The 17,993-nt window shown below is 50.9% G+C and overlaps 1 protein-coding gene across 1 annotated transcript in view; it reads left to right on the forward strand.

Moving 5' to 3' along the window:
- Nucleotides 1–15,597, forward strand: part of CXCR3 (C-X-C motif chemokine receptor 3) — a 50,084-nt gene extending 34,487 nt beyond the window's left edge. Inside the window, exons 2-4 of the mRNA XM_060292039.1 lie at nucleotides 12,981–13,091; nucleotides 13,195–13,283; nucleotides 14,459–15,597. Of these exons, the coding sequence (XP_060148022.1) occupies nucleotides 12,981–13,091; nucleotides 13,195–13,283; nucleotides 14,459–15,597 (1,339 nt within the window). The remainder of the gene's footprint in view (nucleotides 1–12,980; nucleotides 13,092–13,194; nucleotides 13,284–14,458) is intronic.
- The last annotated feature ends 2,396 nt before the right edge of the window (nucleotides 15,598–17,993 follow it).

Below are 17,993 nucleotides of genomic sequence, written 5' to 3' on the forward strand. Positions count from 1 at the left end.
TTTCAGTTGAGAAAGGTGAAAAGAGTTGTAGAGATGGATGGTGGTGATGGTTGCACAAAACTTCAAATATACTGAATGCCACTGAACTGTAGACAAAAATAATTAAGAGGGTAAACCTTAAGTTATGTGTATTTTGCCACAGTTTTTAAAAACTGCATGCCAGCTGCCAAACTAAAAGCACTTATGTTAAAATAATGTGTCTCAATTAAATGAGTCAAAACAAAGAGTCTGAGTCCACACTGACATACCGTTCTTACTCCATCCCATTACTGTGGGGGGAGAAGGCTGAGAGTCAGACATAAAATGCAGTAAACAGTGTATTCTTCCTGATACTTATAATTATTCAGAATAAGTTAGAACTTTAAAGTTTACAAAAGGCAGCTTCAAAGCCACCATCTCATTTTATCCTTTCAGTAGACTGAAACAATTTGGAATTTTGAGGCTAAATATGATAGTCTATATGTGAAGAATCCATCGCCTATCATAAAAATGTATCTGTGATTCCTTGTCCCCAGCAATGGTTAAAATGGTAAGCTTTATGTGATGTATATTTTAGCACAATTTTTAAAATGAGAAAAAATTAGCAGTAATGCCTGCCTGGCTCACCTCCCCAGAGAGCTAGGGGGGGGTTAAGGAGATAGTGGACAGAAAAGCTCTGGATAAGACCCCATGGAGTGCTAATCAACTATACTCCAATGTAAAATTTAAAAAAAAATTTTTTTCAGAAAAGACCCCGTGGAGAAAGGAAGTATTCCTTTTTGGAAGCCGCAACCTCAGAAAGGTTTAGTCCATCATCGTGAGGCCTCATACCAGGTAGCTTGAACCTCAAGAGCCATCAGGGCTGCTGAAAGACTGCCCCCCGCCCACCTTGGCCTCCACAGTCATGGCAAGATTGCCCCCTCCAGCTGGGCCAGAAGGGAGTAGAGGCTGGGTCCAGACCAAGGGCTTTCCCTTTTTTTCATTAAATAAACACCACCTGGGCTTCCCTGGTGGCGCAGTGGTTGGGAGTCCGCCTGCCGATACAGGGGACACGGGTTCGTGCCCCGGTCCGGGAAGATCCCACATGCCACAGAGCGGCTGGGCCCGTGAGCCATGGCCGCTGAGCCTGCGCGTCCGGAGCCTGTGCTCCGCAACGGGAGAGGCCACAACTGTGAGAGGCCTGCGTACCGCAAAAATAAATAAATAAATAAACACCACCTTCTCTTTCTTCCCGGCAACTCTTGGCAGCTCTCTGCTGGGTCCCTATGTCCAGCCAGCCCCGGCACTGTAGACTCTGGCTAGGCGCTGAGGCTCTCAAACATCGGTGGCTCCAGCGACGATTTCTGCTTTCTATCTGCACCTCACACTTGCTGAGCATCTCCCCACCCTCCCCGCACAGAGGCAGCCAGTGTTCCCAGCCGTTATTATCTCCCTGAAAAGTTCAAGAGGATTAATTATGGATATAAACATTATGAACCTTGTAACTACTCTTAAAGATAATGTTCACCAACAGCTGTATTTTGACATTCTCACCGCCTCGACACTATTGTCCAAGTGGTTTTCCACTCTTGCTATGCATTACAGTTACCTGGAGAGCTCTTGAAAACCACCCATATCCAGACACCCTCCCCAGCCTAATTAAATGAGAAGTACAGCGGCACTCATTACTCTCCATCAGGGGTAATTACCTCTCCATGTCTTGTATGCAGTGGGTCCTAGTCCTTGACACACAAAAAGAATCAGCAGGAGAGCTTAGTCAATAGCCAGCCCCATTCCTCCCACCCTGAGGAGGGCCTGACAATTATAGCATCCTTTCACATTTTCAAGAAGTTTTTTCTTTCTGTACTCTACTCCCATCTCCATCCCCATCCTTTCTAAAAACCCATTTGTCTCAAGTCACCATTTCTCAAAATAGTAGGGGAGTTGTGGGAAATAGGAAAGATAGTGACTGTGGTTGGCTGATAACGGCCCCCAAAGATCTGTCCATTCCTAGACCCCAGAACCTGTAAATGTTATCTTGTTTGGAAACAAGGTCTTTACATATATAATTAGGTTAAAGATCTTGAGATGAAGAGACAATCCTGGATTATGTGGGTGGACCCTAAATGCCATCGCAATTGCCCTTATAAGAGAGAGATAGAGGGAGATTAGACACACAGAAGAGGGGGAGGCCACATAAAGATGGAGGCACAGATTGGAGTGATGGTCACAAGCCAAGGCATGTGAGCCAGCAGCAAAAAGATGCAAAGAATAGATTCTCCCCTAGAGCCTCTGGAGGGAGTGTGGCCCTGCCAACAGCTCGATTTTGGACTGCTGGCCTTCAGAACTATGATGGAATACATTTCTGGTGTTTTAAGCCACCCAGTTTGTGGCAATTTGTTACGGCAGCCTTACGAACGGAATATGGTAACCAAATGAGTTTGGCTACTCTTGTCTTTACAGCAGGACTTCCCAAAAGCTTTATGCTAATAGGCATTGTTTCCCAAACACAGGCCCTAGAAAAGTACTCCCCAGAACACACCTTGTGCTAGGTCACACGCTTGACAGCAGCAATACCCCAGACATACAGCGTTACAGGTCGTATGCATGAGAGAGAGTTACAGCCATACGTATGTATCCGTTGGGTATCTACCCTTTCAGAACCCACTAGCCATTCATTTATAACTCAGTAAATATTTATGAGCACCTACTATGAGTCAGAAACCATTCAAGGCACTGAGGATATAGTAATTAAGAAAAGAAAATTATATCTCTAGTGAAAAGTATATTCTAATGGAGTGATCAGTCAGTAAACAAATAAGCAAGTAAATAGCAGGTGGTGATGAATATAAAATGAGCTAAAGGGATAGAGAGGGATGGGGGGTGGCTACTTTAGAGTGGGTGTCAAAGAAGGTCAGGTATTTCACCAGGTGATTTTCCTAAATTTGTTTCATGTAATCCTGTCAACAATCATTTCATCCTTGTCATATGAGGTAGGTATTATCTCCACTTTGCAGATGAGGAAACTAAGGCTCAGGGAAGTGAAGTGATTTGCCCAAATCATACAGCTGTTGAGTGGCCAATACGAGATTGAAACCCAGGCCTGCCGGACACCAAACAAAGCCCATTTGCTACCACCATGCTGCACGGTTCCTGTCTTCAGTAGGACTCCCACTGAGATCCTCCAGAGCCTGTCTTGGCCTGTCTATACTTGTTCAATGATCCCCAGTGGAGTGAGTGGTTCTAAGGGGAAGAAGGCTGGAGGCGAGAGCTCAGATGGCAAAGGATACTTCTAGTCAGAGACTTGCCCCGCAGAATAACTTCAACCCATTTCTATCTTTGGAAGGTAGTCAGAGGGTACTGAAACTTCCTGCTTCCTCCCCTGGGTCTTCTCACCTCTCCTTTCTGTCTGCCTCATTGGCTAGGGCCCTCAGGGCAGAACCATGGGGTCCAGATAAAGGGACTTTGTAATGCCTTCATGGCTCTGAGCTGTACCTCTGAGTCCTAGACAGTGGGCAGGACTCAGGTAGAGACCAGCCAAGCACTGAAAACTTGGGGTATGCTTGCAACAGTGTGAGGCTCAGTTTGGCTACCATACAGGATGCACAAAGCAGAGAGGAGAATCAGGCTGGGCAGGAGGCTGGGGCCAGATCACGGAAGGCCTTGAAGGCCAGGCCAGGAGAATAGCCTCCATCTCTGGGCTGGTGTTTGCCAAAGTGTGCCCTGCAGACAGCTCATGTTTGGAGCTAATAATAGCGGGCACAAGAAGGGGTGTTATGGGAGAATGTGAAGTTTCCTTGTCACTAATTTGGAGTTCAGAGGCTAAACAGACCCCTTTTATGCCAAACTTCCCAGACCTGACATGAGGGCAGAGGACAAACTGAGGGGCCGCAGTGGATGCCATCCTCATGGCAAAGATGGATGGAAACCCATGAGAGGCAGACTGGGCTGGGGGTGGCCAATCAGTGCTGTGGATTCCAGCTCTGAATCAACTTCTCTCTCCCCTCCCTGCCGCCCCTGCTACCCACACTTCAGTGAACACTCTCCCTCCCTTTAACTTGTCTCCTTACGCCTACCTGCCCCAAACTCTCTCCCCTCTTCCAACTCTTTCCCTCACTGCACCACCCCCTTCCTCCTCAACCATCCTATGCCTCTTCACACGCAAGCACTTCTCTAGCTGTACTGTACACTACAGTAATTTATAAATCCTCTGGGTAGTTATGTGAAAGACTGCTACTCACTAGCAAATAGGCTAAAAATTCATCTGAGTTCCACAGAGGGTTTGTCCTAAGCCGTTCTCCAAAAAATATAGAATTTTTAAAAATATCATTTGCTTTTTTTTTTTTTTCTTAAGACCCAGACAGGCTCGGCTTGGAGCTTTACCACACTGTTGGTTCCCATGGTAACCACCGCGCGTTCCTGACTCCCGTCCTTCACTTCCGTCCTGGCACCACCGGCTGTGAAATATGCCTGAGGAGCACCTCAGGCATTGTCGGGCACCTCAGGCGTTGTCGCAGGGCCGGCCTTGCTTTGGTTTCCACCGCAGCCCCCCCACCCCACCCCGCACTGGCCCAGACGCTCTGGAATCTCCGTTGGGGTTGGGGATTTGCATAAAGAGCAGCGCATCCATCCCGGGCCCAGAGGCAGCTCACCTTCAGGCGCCTCTGCTTCTCTTTAAAATCACATAATGGCCTTTTCAGACTCAAGACAGTAGAGCAGGGTGGTTAAGAATGTGGATTTCGAAGCCAGACCGCTTGGTTTGAAAGCCAGGCTCCATCACTAATCAGCTGTTTCACCGGGTGAGTTACTTGACCTGAGTCTGTTCCCTCATCTTCAAAACAGGAATAAAAATAGAACCTCTCAAAGACTTGTTAGGAGGATATGTATGTGTAAAGGTGCTTCAAATGGCATGGTAAGTGCTACATAAGCGTTACTAAGTGTTATTGTTGTTATTGTTTTCTGTCAGTCCCATCATCATTTTGGCTGAGTCAGCAATTAAAGTGGTATTCTGTGAGTGAGGAACTTGTGGCTATCACAGGGGAAAGCATGTTTTCAATTTGGTGTGTCCTCAAACTCCTTTTAAGTCTTGAGCCCCAGAAGCAAGGCTCAGCTTCTAGACCCAGTCCCCTCTGTAGCCGCAGGACAGAGCAGACAGCCCACCCAGCCGGGCTCTGCGTCTGGAAGGGACCTCTCACCCCGTCACCCATGAAGACCTGGGCACAGGGATAAAACTGTCGTACAGGACCCACAGCCAAAGGCATCAGCACTTTGACCAATTCGGCAATTCAGGACCAAGGCTTAGGCTTTCCAGTTTGGGGTGTGCAGTACCTCAATGCAAATGAAGCTGCCCTGGACATAGAAAACAAACTTATGGTTACCAAAGGGGAAAATGGGGTGGGGCGGGGTGGAGGGAGTTTGGTATTAGCAGATACAAACTACTATATATAAAATAAACAACAAGGTCCTACTGTATAGCGCAGGGAAATATATTTAACATCTTGTAATAAACCATAATGGAAAAGAATAAGAATAGTTATATATGTATAACTGAATCACATTGCTGTACGCTAGAAACTAACAACATTGTAAATCAACTATACTTTTATTTATTTATAAAAAAGAAAATAAATAAAAACTTTTAAAAATGAAGCTACCCCCGGGGGTGTGCCCAGTCCTGGGAGGATCTCGGCAGCCACAGGGATGAGGGTAGCTAACGATTCAGATAGAGCATTGACCACGTACCATGCCTTGTCTGGAGCATCTCGACATATAAAGCATACTGACTCTGTTCATCCGGAGAGGGAAACCAAAGCACAGAGAGGTGAAGTAACCAGTGCAAGGTCACACAGCTAGTAAATGGCAGAGCCAGGAATCCAGTTCAGACAGCCTGAACAGCAGGCTGCTCCAGAGTCTGCGTGCTGACCTGCTCTGCCTGACTGCCCGGCATGGGGCCAGTTCGGCTCTGGCCAGACGAGCCCCAATGCCTGTGCCTGTGCACATGACTTAGTGCCTAGTTGGAGAAATATGGGCCCAACAATAATGGAAGGCAAGGCCAGGGCTATGGCAGCACAGGACATGTAGACACAGCCCCCCAGGCCACCACCATACCCTGCTGGGATTTGGGGAAATTCGTTTAGCTGGCTGAGGAATTTTCCAGAAGGCCAGAGAGTCCAGGCAGGAAGAGTTCAGACCAGAGTCAGACCCATCAGCAAGGGGCCTTGTGCAGGGTCCTGGGAGGCCAGTTTAACGCACAACTGGGTTCCCTTCGAGGTAAGCACGCAGGGAGGGACACCATCACTCAGCAGCTCCTGCTCAGTGGAGCACCTTAGCGGCAGGCAACGTGGTTTCCAGCGTGTGCCTTTTCCTCTTCGTGGGATCCCAGAAGCAGCCAAGAACCCCTGCCCAGACTGCCGGCTCTTCAGGGAGAGCGGCCTCCCAGACAGGGACCTCACCCAACTTGGCAGGTCCACTTCCATTTGGAAACAAGAACTCCAGGCCCTCAGCTGGTGACACACTCTGAAGGACGCAAGCCCCAATCCCTTCTCTTCAGCCAGTCTGAGGCAAGAACGGGGTCACCCTGAGAGCCTCAGGCACGGCTTGTATTCTTTGAGGGGCCCTGAGGGGCTTGGAGAAGGAGTGCTTGGGCTGCCTGTGCCTTCCACCTGGGAAGCAGGCAGCGCTTCCCTTCCGGCTTCAAAAGGCAGAGGGGAAAGTTGGGAGGAACTCCAGGCCAAGAGGCTGGAGGTAGCCAGACTGTGGGAAAAGGGAAGAAGCCAAGAGTCCAGAAGTAAAGTGAGGCTGGAGGGGAGAAGAGGAGGGGACTGAGTCATGGGAGGGAGCTTCCTGGGGACGAGGCCAGAGGACACAGCCAGTGAGCATTTGTTTCCAGACCACCTTGGTCCCATCTTCTTCTCACAAGACCTCTAAGCTGGTCCTGGGAATAGCGTCTGACACCAAACCCATCCTGCATGAGAGAGATCCTTTCAGTAACTTTTGTTCTGATATAGTTTCAAACTTACAGAAAAGTTGCAAGAATAGTACAAAGACCTCCTTTATACCTTTCCCCGGTATCACCTAACTGGAAGGGATAGCATGCTGCCCCATTGCCTTTATCCTTTGTGCATCCTGTCTCACTCTGCGTATCTCTTTTCCAACTCATATGAAAGAAAGCCGCAGATGTGATAGGCTTTTACCCATAAATTCCTGAATTATAATTTCTACAAACAAAGACATTCATTAGAAAAATAGCATGGATATAAGGTTTTTATCTCATCTCCAGGCCATGTTCAAATTTCAGCGATTGTCCCAGGTTTTTAGCTTAATTTTATTTTCCTTCTGGATTTTTTTTTTTTAATCACAGCAAATACGTGAATCCAATCTCCTTGTAAAACATTACAAAGATGGCCAAAGCCATCCTCTTTGAACACCACGCTCAGTCCCAGTCCCTCTCACCTTAAAAGTCATGATAGCATAATAGGTGAGAGCAGGAGGTCTCTGCCACTTGCTGGCTACGTGGCTTTGAGCAAGTTCCTTAAACTTTCTGTGTTTCTGCCATCTGATAATAGTAACGATGTCATAGTTACTACATAGTTGTGAGTATTAAATGAGTTCATCCCAGTAAAGCTCTTAGAATAGTGCCTGGCGCATAGTTAAGTAATCAATAGATGTCAGCTATTCTTATTGTCCCATTTGACCTCACTCTGTGGGGATGACCCAAGGAAGTGCAAGAAGCAAACGCTGGGCCTGCCAATGACTTCCACGGGGCAGCCCAGCCGAGCAGCGCAGGGGGATATCCTCCCCCTGTTAACTGAGGTAGTGATGGGGACTCAAGAATCCATCAAGGTTACATGCACCCCAATGTTCATAGCAGCACTGTTTCCAATAGCCAAGACATGGAAGCAGCCATCAACAGATGAATGGATAAAGAAGATGTGGCACATATATACAATGGAATACTACTCAGCCATAAAAAGGAATGAAATAATGCCATTTGCAGCAACATGGATGGACCTAGAGATGATCATACTAAGTGAAGTAAGTCAGACAGAGAAAGACAAATACCATATGATATCACTTATGTATGGAATCTAAAATATGATACAAATGAACTTATTTACGAAACAGAAACAGACTCAGACATAGAAAACAAACTTAGGTTGCCAAAGGGGAAAGGGGTGGGGGAGGGATAAATTTAGGAGTTTGGGATTAGCAGATACACATTGCTATATATAAAATAGATAACAAGGTCCTACTGGTATAGCACAAGGAACTATATTCAATATCTTGTAATAAGCCGTAATGGAAAAGAATATTTTTAAAAGAATATATACATATATGTGTGTGTGTGTGTGTGTGTGTGTGTGTGTGTGTGAATCACTTTGCTGTGCACCAGAAACCAACACAACATTATAAATCAACTATACTTCAATTAAAAAAAAAAGAATTCATCAAGGCCAGGCTTCCATGATAGAACTTTTGTGCGTTGCCAGTGTTGCCACCTGCACCTCTGGAGAGTCTGGACAGGCCCGAGAGCAGAGGTGGTGTCCCAGGGACCGGGGGGTAGGGGATGAGAACAGATGCACACCAACCGCAGAGGTGGGGAATTTTCCAAGCCAGGTCTTCAGGAGTCTGTGGTGGGAGGGAGACTTCTGGAAGCACCACAGATCCTCCTGGAGGCATCGCAAAAGGGGTCTGGCACTCGGCGGAGTTTTGCTTGGTCCTCCAGGCTCCTCGTCCTGGTGATTCTGACATTTCTTCTCCCTAGTAAGTGAGGAGGAGCACAGCAGAAGAATGGGGATGTGGTGAGGTCTACCAGAGCTCCCTCTAGGGCACAATCCCCGCCAGGTGAGCACCTGCCCTCACACAAGATGCCTGCTTGGGGCGGCATGGTGAGTAAGGTGTGGCTCCTGAAAGATCAAGTCCTTGGGTGGCAGCATGATTGCGGGGGTTGGGAGAGCACATTAGAAAGCAGCCTGGGTAGGAATGTTGTCACAAACCCTGCTGGCTGACTAGCCTAGGACAGGTCACTTCACCTCTCTGAACCTCTGCTCCATTCTACAAAATGCGTACAGCAACCTCTGGCTCCCCGGGAGGCTTAAAGGTTTAAAGAAGATTGTGTGTACGAAAGCAAGGGCTTGCCAAGTGGAAGCTATTGTTATTTACTGGTTCCCAGGCACTGCTGCGGACAGGATGACAGGAAGGTCATTGTGTTTGGTGGCAGGGCTTGGATCCTGAACTACTCTCCAGCCCACTCCATCCCCCTGCTTTCATACGTACCCTCTTTTCCAACCAGACTGCCTGCTCCTGGGCTGACAAGCTCTTCCTCGCTACCTGGCCTTGGCACCTGCTGGTCCCATGGCCTGACTTGCCTTGTCTCCCTTTGCCACCTGACAGATGGCAGCAACATCCTCCTTCCCTGGTCCCCAAAAGAATGAGCACGCCCATAGCTTGGGGGCTCAGTCCCACGGGCCTGGACTTCTGAGGTCCCAGCCCATGGCCCCAGCACTTGGAAAGGACTTGCCTCCCTGTAGGGCTCAGAGCTGCAGGGAAAAGGACAGAGGAAGGGGCACTTCCCAGTCCCTGGGCATCCCTGTGACTTAAGCTCTCCTTCTCTTGTGAAATCCACAGCCGGCAGAAGGAAGCACAGAGTCCCAGCAGTGTCTGGGGCAGACGCACACCCCCTTCGTGGGGTTAGGACTCTTCATTTTGTGTAAGAAAGGCTCTGTCCCAGTCTGGACCACCACCTGAGACCCACGGAAAGCTTGGGCCTCGCTGAGCCTGCCCCCCTGACAGCTGGGGGCTAGCAGCCTAGTCTAAGGGGCTTTGGGAGCAGGGCTCCCAGGGGCATTCGGAGAAGCTGCGAGAGAGGCTGTGAAACACTGAGAGGATGGAAGAAGAGGAAGTGGCCCCCTTCCCTGCTGGCCTGACAGACAGCTGTGGAGGCCCTCCTTCCTGTGAGGGACCGGGCCCAGGGCTCAGACCTTCAAGCCTCCCATCTCCCCAAACCACAGCCCAGAGGTGTGAAAGACAGAAAAAAAAAACAGGGGGAGGGGTGGCAGAGAAGAGACAGGTGCACATTTCACACCTTGACCACAGGTGGGGCTCGGAGCAGCTTCACTCTGACTAACTTCCTTCTGAAGCTTCCCCACTTGGTGTCTCGGGAGGCCAGAAGCAGAAGGGTACAGCTACCAGAACTTAGGGTGCAGGCTCCTGGCTAGGTGGGTCTTCCCCAGGGCTGGGCCTGCTTGGAAGCTGGTCTGGGGGCTGCTTGGGATAGGAGAGGGCCGAGTTAGTGGGCCAAACAAGGTTCTTGTCTCGGCACCTTCTGAGGCATGTGAGCTGTGAAAGACAGCAGTGGCCAACTGCAGACCTGACCTTCTGTGGCCTTGGGAGGGGCTGGTCTGGAAAGTTACTAGAAGGGGAGGAAACTGCTGCTAGCTGGGTTCTTTACCCTGTGCCATATATATCGTTTACAGTTCACAGAGCAGCCCTGACACAGGTGGACTAGCTTTATCCCTACTTTTCAAATGAGAGAACCAAGGCAGAGAGGTAAAATGATTCGCCTAAGGTGACACAGTGGGGCAGCCAGAGGATTTGGCGAGGACTGGCCAAACCCTCCCAGCTAAGGCATGGCAGCCTTCCCGAAGGATCCGTCCTCCAGCCACGTCCACAGGGCAGCACACTCCGTCCCAGGGCTCCCCTGACATGGAAGAGCTCCCAGGGACTCTGGGTTTGTGGCCAGTATCCCTCACACTCAGCATTCTCAGATATGCTTCTACTAAGGGCTGAGCCCTGTGTGGAGACCTCACAGCCCTGGTCATCTCAGATGACCTGTTTTACAAATTTATTTATTTTTGGCTGCGTTGGGTCTTTGTTGCTGCGCGCGGGCTTTCTCTAGTTGCGGCAAGCGGGGTCTACTCTTCGTTGCGGTGCATGGGCTTCTCATTGCAGTGGCTTCTCTTGTTGCGAAGCATGGACTCTAGGCGCACGGGCTTCAGTAGTTGCGGTGCGTGGGCTCAGTACTCGTGGCGCACGGGCTTAGTTGCTCCGCAGCATGTGGGATCTTCCCAGACCAGGGCTCGAACCACTGGTGGCGCAGTGGTTGAGAATCTGCCTGCCAATGCAGGGGATTCTCAACTACTGTGCCACCAGGGAAGCCCTCAGATCATCTTATAACACCCCTGCTGAGACCAGCTCAAAAACGGTTATGTCATAGGTCCAAGGTCACACATCTTGAACAGGGTGGAGTCAGGGCTGGAGCCAGACAAATTCAGCATTTTTCCCATTCTTCCCACTGCATCATGGCCACACCGGGAGCAGCAGGAACAGTCCACCCCACAGCCCAGGCTGGCCTCTCAGGATATGGCCCAATGCAGAAAGGAAAGCTCTCTGCACCTTTCCAACACTCTTAGCTGACCTCCTCTCATTTCTCCTTTCCAGCAACCCAGGAAGGTGGGGATCTTGGTCCCCATGTGGCAAATGAGGAGACTTGGACACAGGAAGGAGACCGGAGGTCCCTAAACTTAGAAATTTCACATGTATCTGGAGGACCCACACTGGGTTGTCAACTCCTGCTAACACAAGATGCTATCGTCACCAACATTTCATAAAGAGAAGATCCTTTTAATACCAAAAAGGGGATAAAGGCCATAACTGCAGAATACAAGAACCTCCTTTAAGTTGAACAAATAGAGCTTTTTGTTTTCCTCCTTTCTCTCACATGTAGAAGCCCAGTGAATGGAAACTCTTCATGGACCAGCATCGGAAGCTGTGCTCCTGGCTCCCACCTGTCTTCCTCCACCTGCAGGCAAGTCACCTGCCAAGTCCTACCTATCCTAACTGCTGTGGCTTCTGGAATCCCCCCAGGCCCCTCCACTTGTGCTGCTCCTGACCTCCTCCAAGCCCTTAGTTCCCTCTGGCCTGGATTCTGCAGGTGACAAACTGCTTAGAGCAAGGACAGTCACATCTTCTGGCCACAGGAGGCGGGGAAGGACCTCGCTGCCTCACAAGTGTGTGTTTTGTCCATTAAGTTTGAGCTGAATTCAAGACCCAAGCCTGGAGGCTCAGGTGACGCATTCTGGCTGAAAACTGGACCCCAATGCCATAGCCTCAGTCTCCCTCTCTCTCTCTCTCTCTCTCTCTCTCTCTCTCTCTGCTTTTCACCTATGAGGAGAGAGGGAAACTGCTTGGGAGAGGCAAGGGGCTGCCTTTTCCCTCTGATAATAAGAGCAGGGCAATAGGGAGATCCCCATGTAGTCTTCCCCAACCCTATTCCCCTTCTCCTCACTCCAGAAGCAACTGCTCTCATGGATGTGTGGTGTGTCCAGTCCCTACTTTAAACTTCTAGGACAAATAGCTGTATCCAAAACAACATGGTATTGTTTTGTGTGTGTGTTTTTTCTAACTTACCTAAGTGGTGTCAAACTATACACAGTATTCCCTAACTTGCCTCTTCCACCATTGGTCATTGGCTTTTCTAGATGTGTCCATGTTAAAATATATAGCTTTTAGTTCATTTGTTTTTAACTGTGTGAATATATCATTGTTTATCCATTAGAAAGCAACTGAAGGCAGTGTGAGGAGTGGTAAAAGGAGAGTCAGACAGCTGTGGGTTCAATCGTAGCACCTACCCTTGCTTGTTATGTCTGGCGAAGGCCTTTCCCCTTTCTGGATTAGCCATGGGGATGCCGCCCACCCCCCGCCCCTACAAGGGACTTGTGTGGTTGGAATGAGGCAGTGTCAGAGAAAACGCCTAAAGCAACACCCAGCACACAGCAAGTTCATTACTAGCAGTTCCCTTTCCTTGCCCCTGTTGCTTAGCAGGGAGGGGCAATAGTAAAGGACTAGAATTAGTGTGATGGATTGCTTTCAAATATTTTCATTTTTTAAGAAGGTTCATCTCCTTTATAGAGTTAACACGTTTAGCTATCCAGTCCACAATCGTGTGAGAGCAACTCCAGCCCAGGACGGATGAGCAGCAGTTCTTACCCCTGCCCTTGCCAGCTGCCCTGCTTCTCCTTCAGACCTCTCCCCTCAAAGCACCTGCTCCTGCCCTTCCCTCGGCCCCAGGCTTTCTGGTCCCAGGCTTGTGTTCAACTCCCAGAGCAGCTTCGCCGGGCCAGCGGGATGTTGGGGTAGGAACCCCGTGGCCTTGGGTCTAGGGAGTTCTGGTATAGATCACCCCTTGGAAGAGGTTGCTGCCGAGAACCGCGTGAAACCCTGACTTCCTCTGTGTAGCGCAGGTTCCCGACCACAAGCACCAAAGCAGAGGGGCAGGCAGCACACGGCCAGGCAGCCAGAGTACCAGCCCAGCCATGGTCCCCGAGGTAAGTGCCGCTGTCCAGCCAGGCCAGACCACAGCTCCAAGTGGAGAGCCTAGGACACTAGGGGAACGTCAGGACTGGCCCACAAGCCAGGGCCACCAGAGGGTTGGGTGAATAGGTAGAGAATGCAGGGGTTGTGTAGAAGGAGCACTCTGGACCGGGAATTGGGAAACCACCTTGGCCACTGACTTGTGAATGACCACAGGCGAGACCCCTCCCCTTTCTGGCTTTGGTGCCTCATCTGCGAAACGCATGAGGTTGAGGCTCACTCCTCACGGTCCCCAAGGCTCCCTTCAGCTCTGACTTGGAACTTTGATCTTCCATGCAGGACTGAATTGGCCCCTGGGAGGCCCTCAGCTATGGGGTGGTTTGCAGGGGAAGGGGGTAAGGAATGTTTCTAATAGAGCTTGCTGGGCAAGTCCCCGGCGGGTGGCAGGCTTCAGTGTAGGGGAGGGGAAGGACAGGGGCAGAAAGCATGTGTTTGGGGGCTGCAGTGATTTGTAGAGGGGCCCCATGGGGTGGGGGGCAGGAAGTTGGAGTCCCCAGACAAGGGCTGAGGAGGGAAGAGGGGGGCCAGTGACTAGGAGAGGGGACGGCGAATAGGCGCCAGGGGACGAAGGTGGTGGGACTAGGCGTGGCCAGGACACTGAGGACCATAAGCCATGAAGGAAGGGCAAGGAGAGAGGAGAGGGGGCCGGGAGGGCTCTGGGCACAAGATGGAAGCTCTCCCTCCAGTCCACAGTCCCTGGGCCGATGGGATGACCCAGAAGGGAGAGAGAGAAGCAGCCTTCGAGAAGGGAAGTTACCAGCCCAGCACCCAGGCCGGGCACCTGGAGCTCAGAGGGCGTGGTTTAAGAAGAAAGGCAGGACAGTTACAGGGTACAGCCCAGGCCTCCGGGCCTGCCTTACAGAGGAGTTGCTTCGAGAAAGCCTCCTCAGACTAAATCTTGAAGGAGTGATGTTTTTTAATTGAAGTATAGTTGATTTACGTTTCAGGTGTACAGCAAAGTGATTCAGTTATGCTTACATATATATCTATTCTTTTTCAGATTCTTTTCCATTATAGATAACCTACAAGATATTGAATATAGTTCCCTGTGCCCTACAATAGGCCCTTGCTGTTTATCTATTTTACATGTCGTAGTGTGTATCTGTTAATCTCAAATTCCTAATCGAAGGAGTGACTTTTAAGGCCTTCACAGGCTCTGTGCCCTCCCTCCCTCCACAGATGAGTGAACGCCAAGAGTTCCAAGTCTCGGAGCTTGACTTCCTCCTGGAAAACTCTTCCTATGACTACGGAGAAAACGACAGTGACCCCTGCTGTGCCTCCCCACCCTGCCCGCAGGACTTCAGCCTCAACTTCGACCGGGCCTTCCTGCCCGTCCTCTACAGCCTCCTCTTCATGCTGGGGCTGCTGGGCAATGGCGCCGTGGCGGCCGTGCTGCTGAGCCAGCGGGCGGTCCTGAGCAGCACCGACACCTTCCTGCTGCACTTGGCCGTGGCTGACGCACTGCTGGTGCTGACGCTCCCGCTCTGGGCGGTGGACGCAGCCGTCGAGTGGGTCTTCGGCTCTGGCCTCTGCAAAGTGGCGGGTGCCCTCTTCAACATCAACTTCTACGCAGGGGCCCTCCTGCTGGCCTGCATCAGCTTCGATCGGTACCTGAGCATCGTGCACGCCACCCAGCTCTACCGCCGGGGTCCCCCGACCCGCGTGGCCATCACCTGTGTGGCGGTCTGGGGGCTCTGTCTGCTCTTTGCACTCCCGGACTTCATCTTCCTGTCCGCCCACCACGACAAGCGCCTCAAGGCCACCCACTGCCAGTACAGCTTCCCGCAGGTGGGCCGCACGGCCCTGCGCATTCTGCAGCTGGTCGCCGGTTTCCTGCTGCCGCTGCTGGTCATGGCCTATTGCTATGCCCGCATCCTGGCTGTGCTGCTGGTCTCCAGGGGCCAGCGGCGGCTCAGAGCCATGAGGCTGGTGGTGGTGGTGGTGGTGGCCTTTGCCCTTTGCTGGACCCCCTACCACCTGGTGGTGCTGGTGGACACCCTCATGGAGCTGGGGGCCGTGGCCCGCAACTGTGGCCGAGAAAGCAGTGTGGACGTGGCCAAGTCGGTCACATCGGGCATGGGCTACATGCACTGCTGCCTCAACCCTCTGCTCTATGCCTTTGTGGGTGTCAAGTTCCGAGAGCGCATGTGGATGCTACTCATGCGCCTGGGCTGCCCCAACCAGAGGGGCCACCAGCGGCAGCCTCCGGCTTCCCGCCGGGATTCATCCTGGTCTGAGACCACAGAGGCCTCCTACTCAGGCTTGTGAGGCTTGGGATGGGGGATCCCCCTTTCCCACGCAGCCCAACTCCCCCATTCCAGGCTCCTCCCTCGCTCACTCCCCAGACACACACTCCTTGGAGTCCCCGATGGCCCTGGTACTGCCGGGTCTCCCAGGGAGCCGCCCTCCTGGCTCTGGGGGCTGCCCCATCACTGCTCCTTAGCTGCACAGCCCCCATCCCGCCGCTTCAGAGGTGGCTGCCTTCAGGCTCTTCTTACCTTGGCCGCTTGGAACCCCACCACCCTCCTAATTCAGTAACTAGGCCTCAACCTTCCCCGTATGCAGGGAGCATGAGGCAAACAGCATAATGGCAGCGGCCTTGGCCGGGCCTCCTGTTCCGCAGTGACTATGGCTGTGGTTCCCGAGACCTCTGTGTTTGCTCACTTTGATTTTTATGTCTAAAACTCTGCTTCAAACTTTTCAATAAACAAGCTAATCAGGACCAGGGTGTGTTAGTGCATCATTGCAGCCAGCCCTGCCCAGGCTCTGGGGATGCACTTCCTGCTTCTCCTTGTCTGGCCCTGGGTCTGTGCCAAACAATGCTGCCTCTGTCTCTGTCTCCCCTCCTCTCTGCCCTCCTGGGCACACCTGTCCCTCACAGGGAAGCACCCAGGGACATGGGTGCAGGGTAGGCAGTTAGCCAACCCGCTGGCTAGACACTGTCTAGGCATAATTTGGGGAAGGGGCCTTCAGACATAAATAAGACATAGTCCCTGCACTACAGAAGCTTAGGCCAGCAAGGAAAATGTATAGGTGACAATACCAAGCAGTCTATGCCACGAGGCAAATGTGCAGCACATGTTCAGAGCACTGCGGCTGGAGCCATTTGGGAAGCCTTCTTGAAGACAGAGAAATGAGTAAGAACTTAAGGGGCAAGTAGTATTTCCAAGGGCAAAGAGAAGGAAAGATGGTATTTCCAGGCAGATGGGAGGGCAGCAGCAAAGGCGGGAAGGCTGGAAACAGCAATGCTTATTGGAGGAATGATAACTGGTCCCAACTGGCTAGAATTAAGGGTTCAGGTAGAGAAAGGGTGTAAAAGACTGCAAGTTAAGTTTGGGATCAGGTGAGGGTATCATAGGTTACAAGGCTGTAGTGGTTATTCATGTTAGAGGTGACGCAGGCTCTTACTAAGGAGATACAAGTAGGACTGGAAAAAAAGGAGATCGGACGACTTGGCAGTCATTAGCACATAGGCCACCTGGAGGCATGTGTGGGTTGCAGGGAGCATCTTCCCATGGCTATAGCTGGGGTGGAAGTGAGTGGGGGAAGTGACCAGGGCTACTGAGGTAAAGCAGAGGGCTGGACCCTCCCTTTGCAGGGGTGGAACCACTGCATTGTCAGTTCTCCCTAATGAAGTCAGCAATGGGCCATGATCCAGTTTCACAGGCCAGCTGGGCTTTGCTAAGATTGCAGATGTGGCTGGAGGTGGGACTGGAGAAGAGGGACCCAAGGATTTAGCTGCGGGAGCGCGTACCACCCTGTGTACATACCCGATCCCATCTATACTTGTGCTTAGGCTTCAGTTTGTGGCCACTGAAAGAACACTCTCAGCATCTGCAAAATGAAGGAAAGATGGAAGGCAGATGACAGAATAACACATCCTGCCTATAAAAAAGTATCAGTGATGCTAGACTAGTAAAGATGTTTGAGGCAGGCTGAATAACAAGTCCCCAAATGTCCACACTCTAATCCCTAGAACTTGTGAATATGTTAATGTTACCTCACATGGCAAAAGGGAATTGAGGTTGCTAATTAGCTGACTTTAAAATAAGATTTTCCTGGATTATCTGGGTGAGCCCAGTGTTATCACAAGGGTCCTTAAAAGTAAAAGAGGGAGGCAGAAGGGGAGATAGTCAGAGAAAAGAGATGTCACTGGCTTTGAAGATGGAGGAAGGGGGCCACAAACCAAGGAATGCAAGCAGCCCCTAGAAGGTGGAAAGAGAAGGAAATTGATTCCCCCGCCCAGGGCCTCCAGAGAGGAATGCGGCCCTGCCCACTCCTTGATTTTAGACTTATGAGGTCTGCGCCAGACTTCTGACCTCCCGAGCTGTAAGATAATACATTTGTGTTGTTTTAAGTCACTAAACTTGTGGTAATCTGCTTTGGCAGACTGTTTTGGCAGAAACAGAAAACAAATACAACGTTGATTCCAGTCTACATCCCAGACAGCTCCCAAAAGTGGGGAGGTTGTTGAAGTGCTTATGGGCAGTCACAAAAATCCAAGAGAAACCCTAAACGGAGGCTGTTCTTCCAGACACATCCTGGAGAGCCTGAGAGGTCCGGGGTCTTAGACAAAGACCCAAGGGTTTGTTCTGCTCTGGACATGGGTTGTCAATGAACAGACTTTGCTAACAAGTGAGCTGCAGAAAACATTTGTTTATTTT

Source organism: Globicephala melas, chromosome X, assembly GCF_963455315.2.
Source record: "Globicephala melas chromosome X, mGloMel1.2, whole genome shotgun sequence".
In the NCBI taxonomy this organism is placed as follows: Eukaryota; Metazoa; Chordata; class Mammalia; order Artiodactyla; family Delphinidae; genus Globicephala; species Globicephala melas.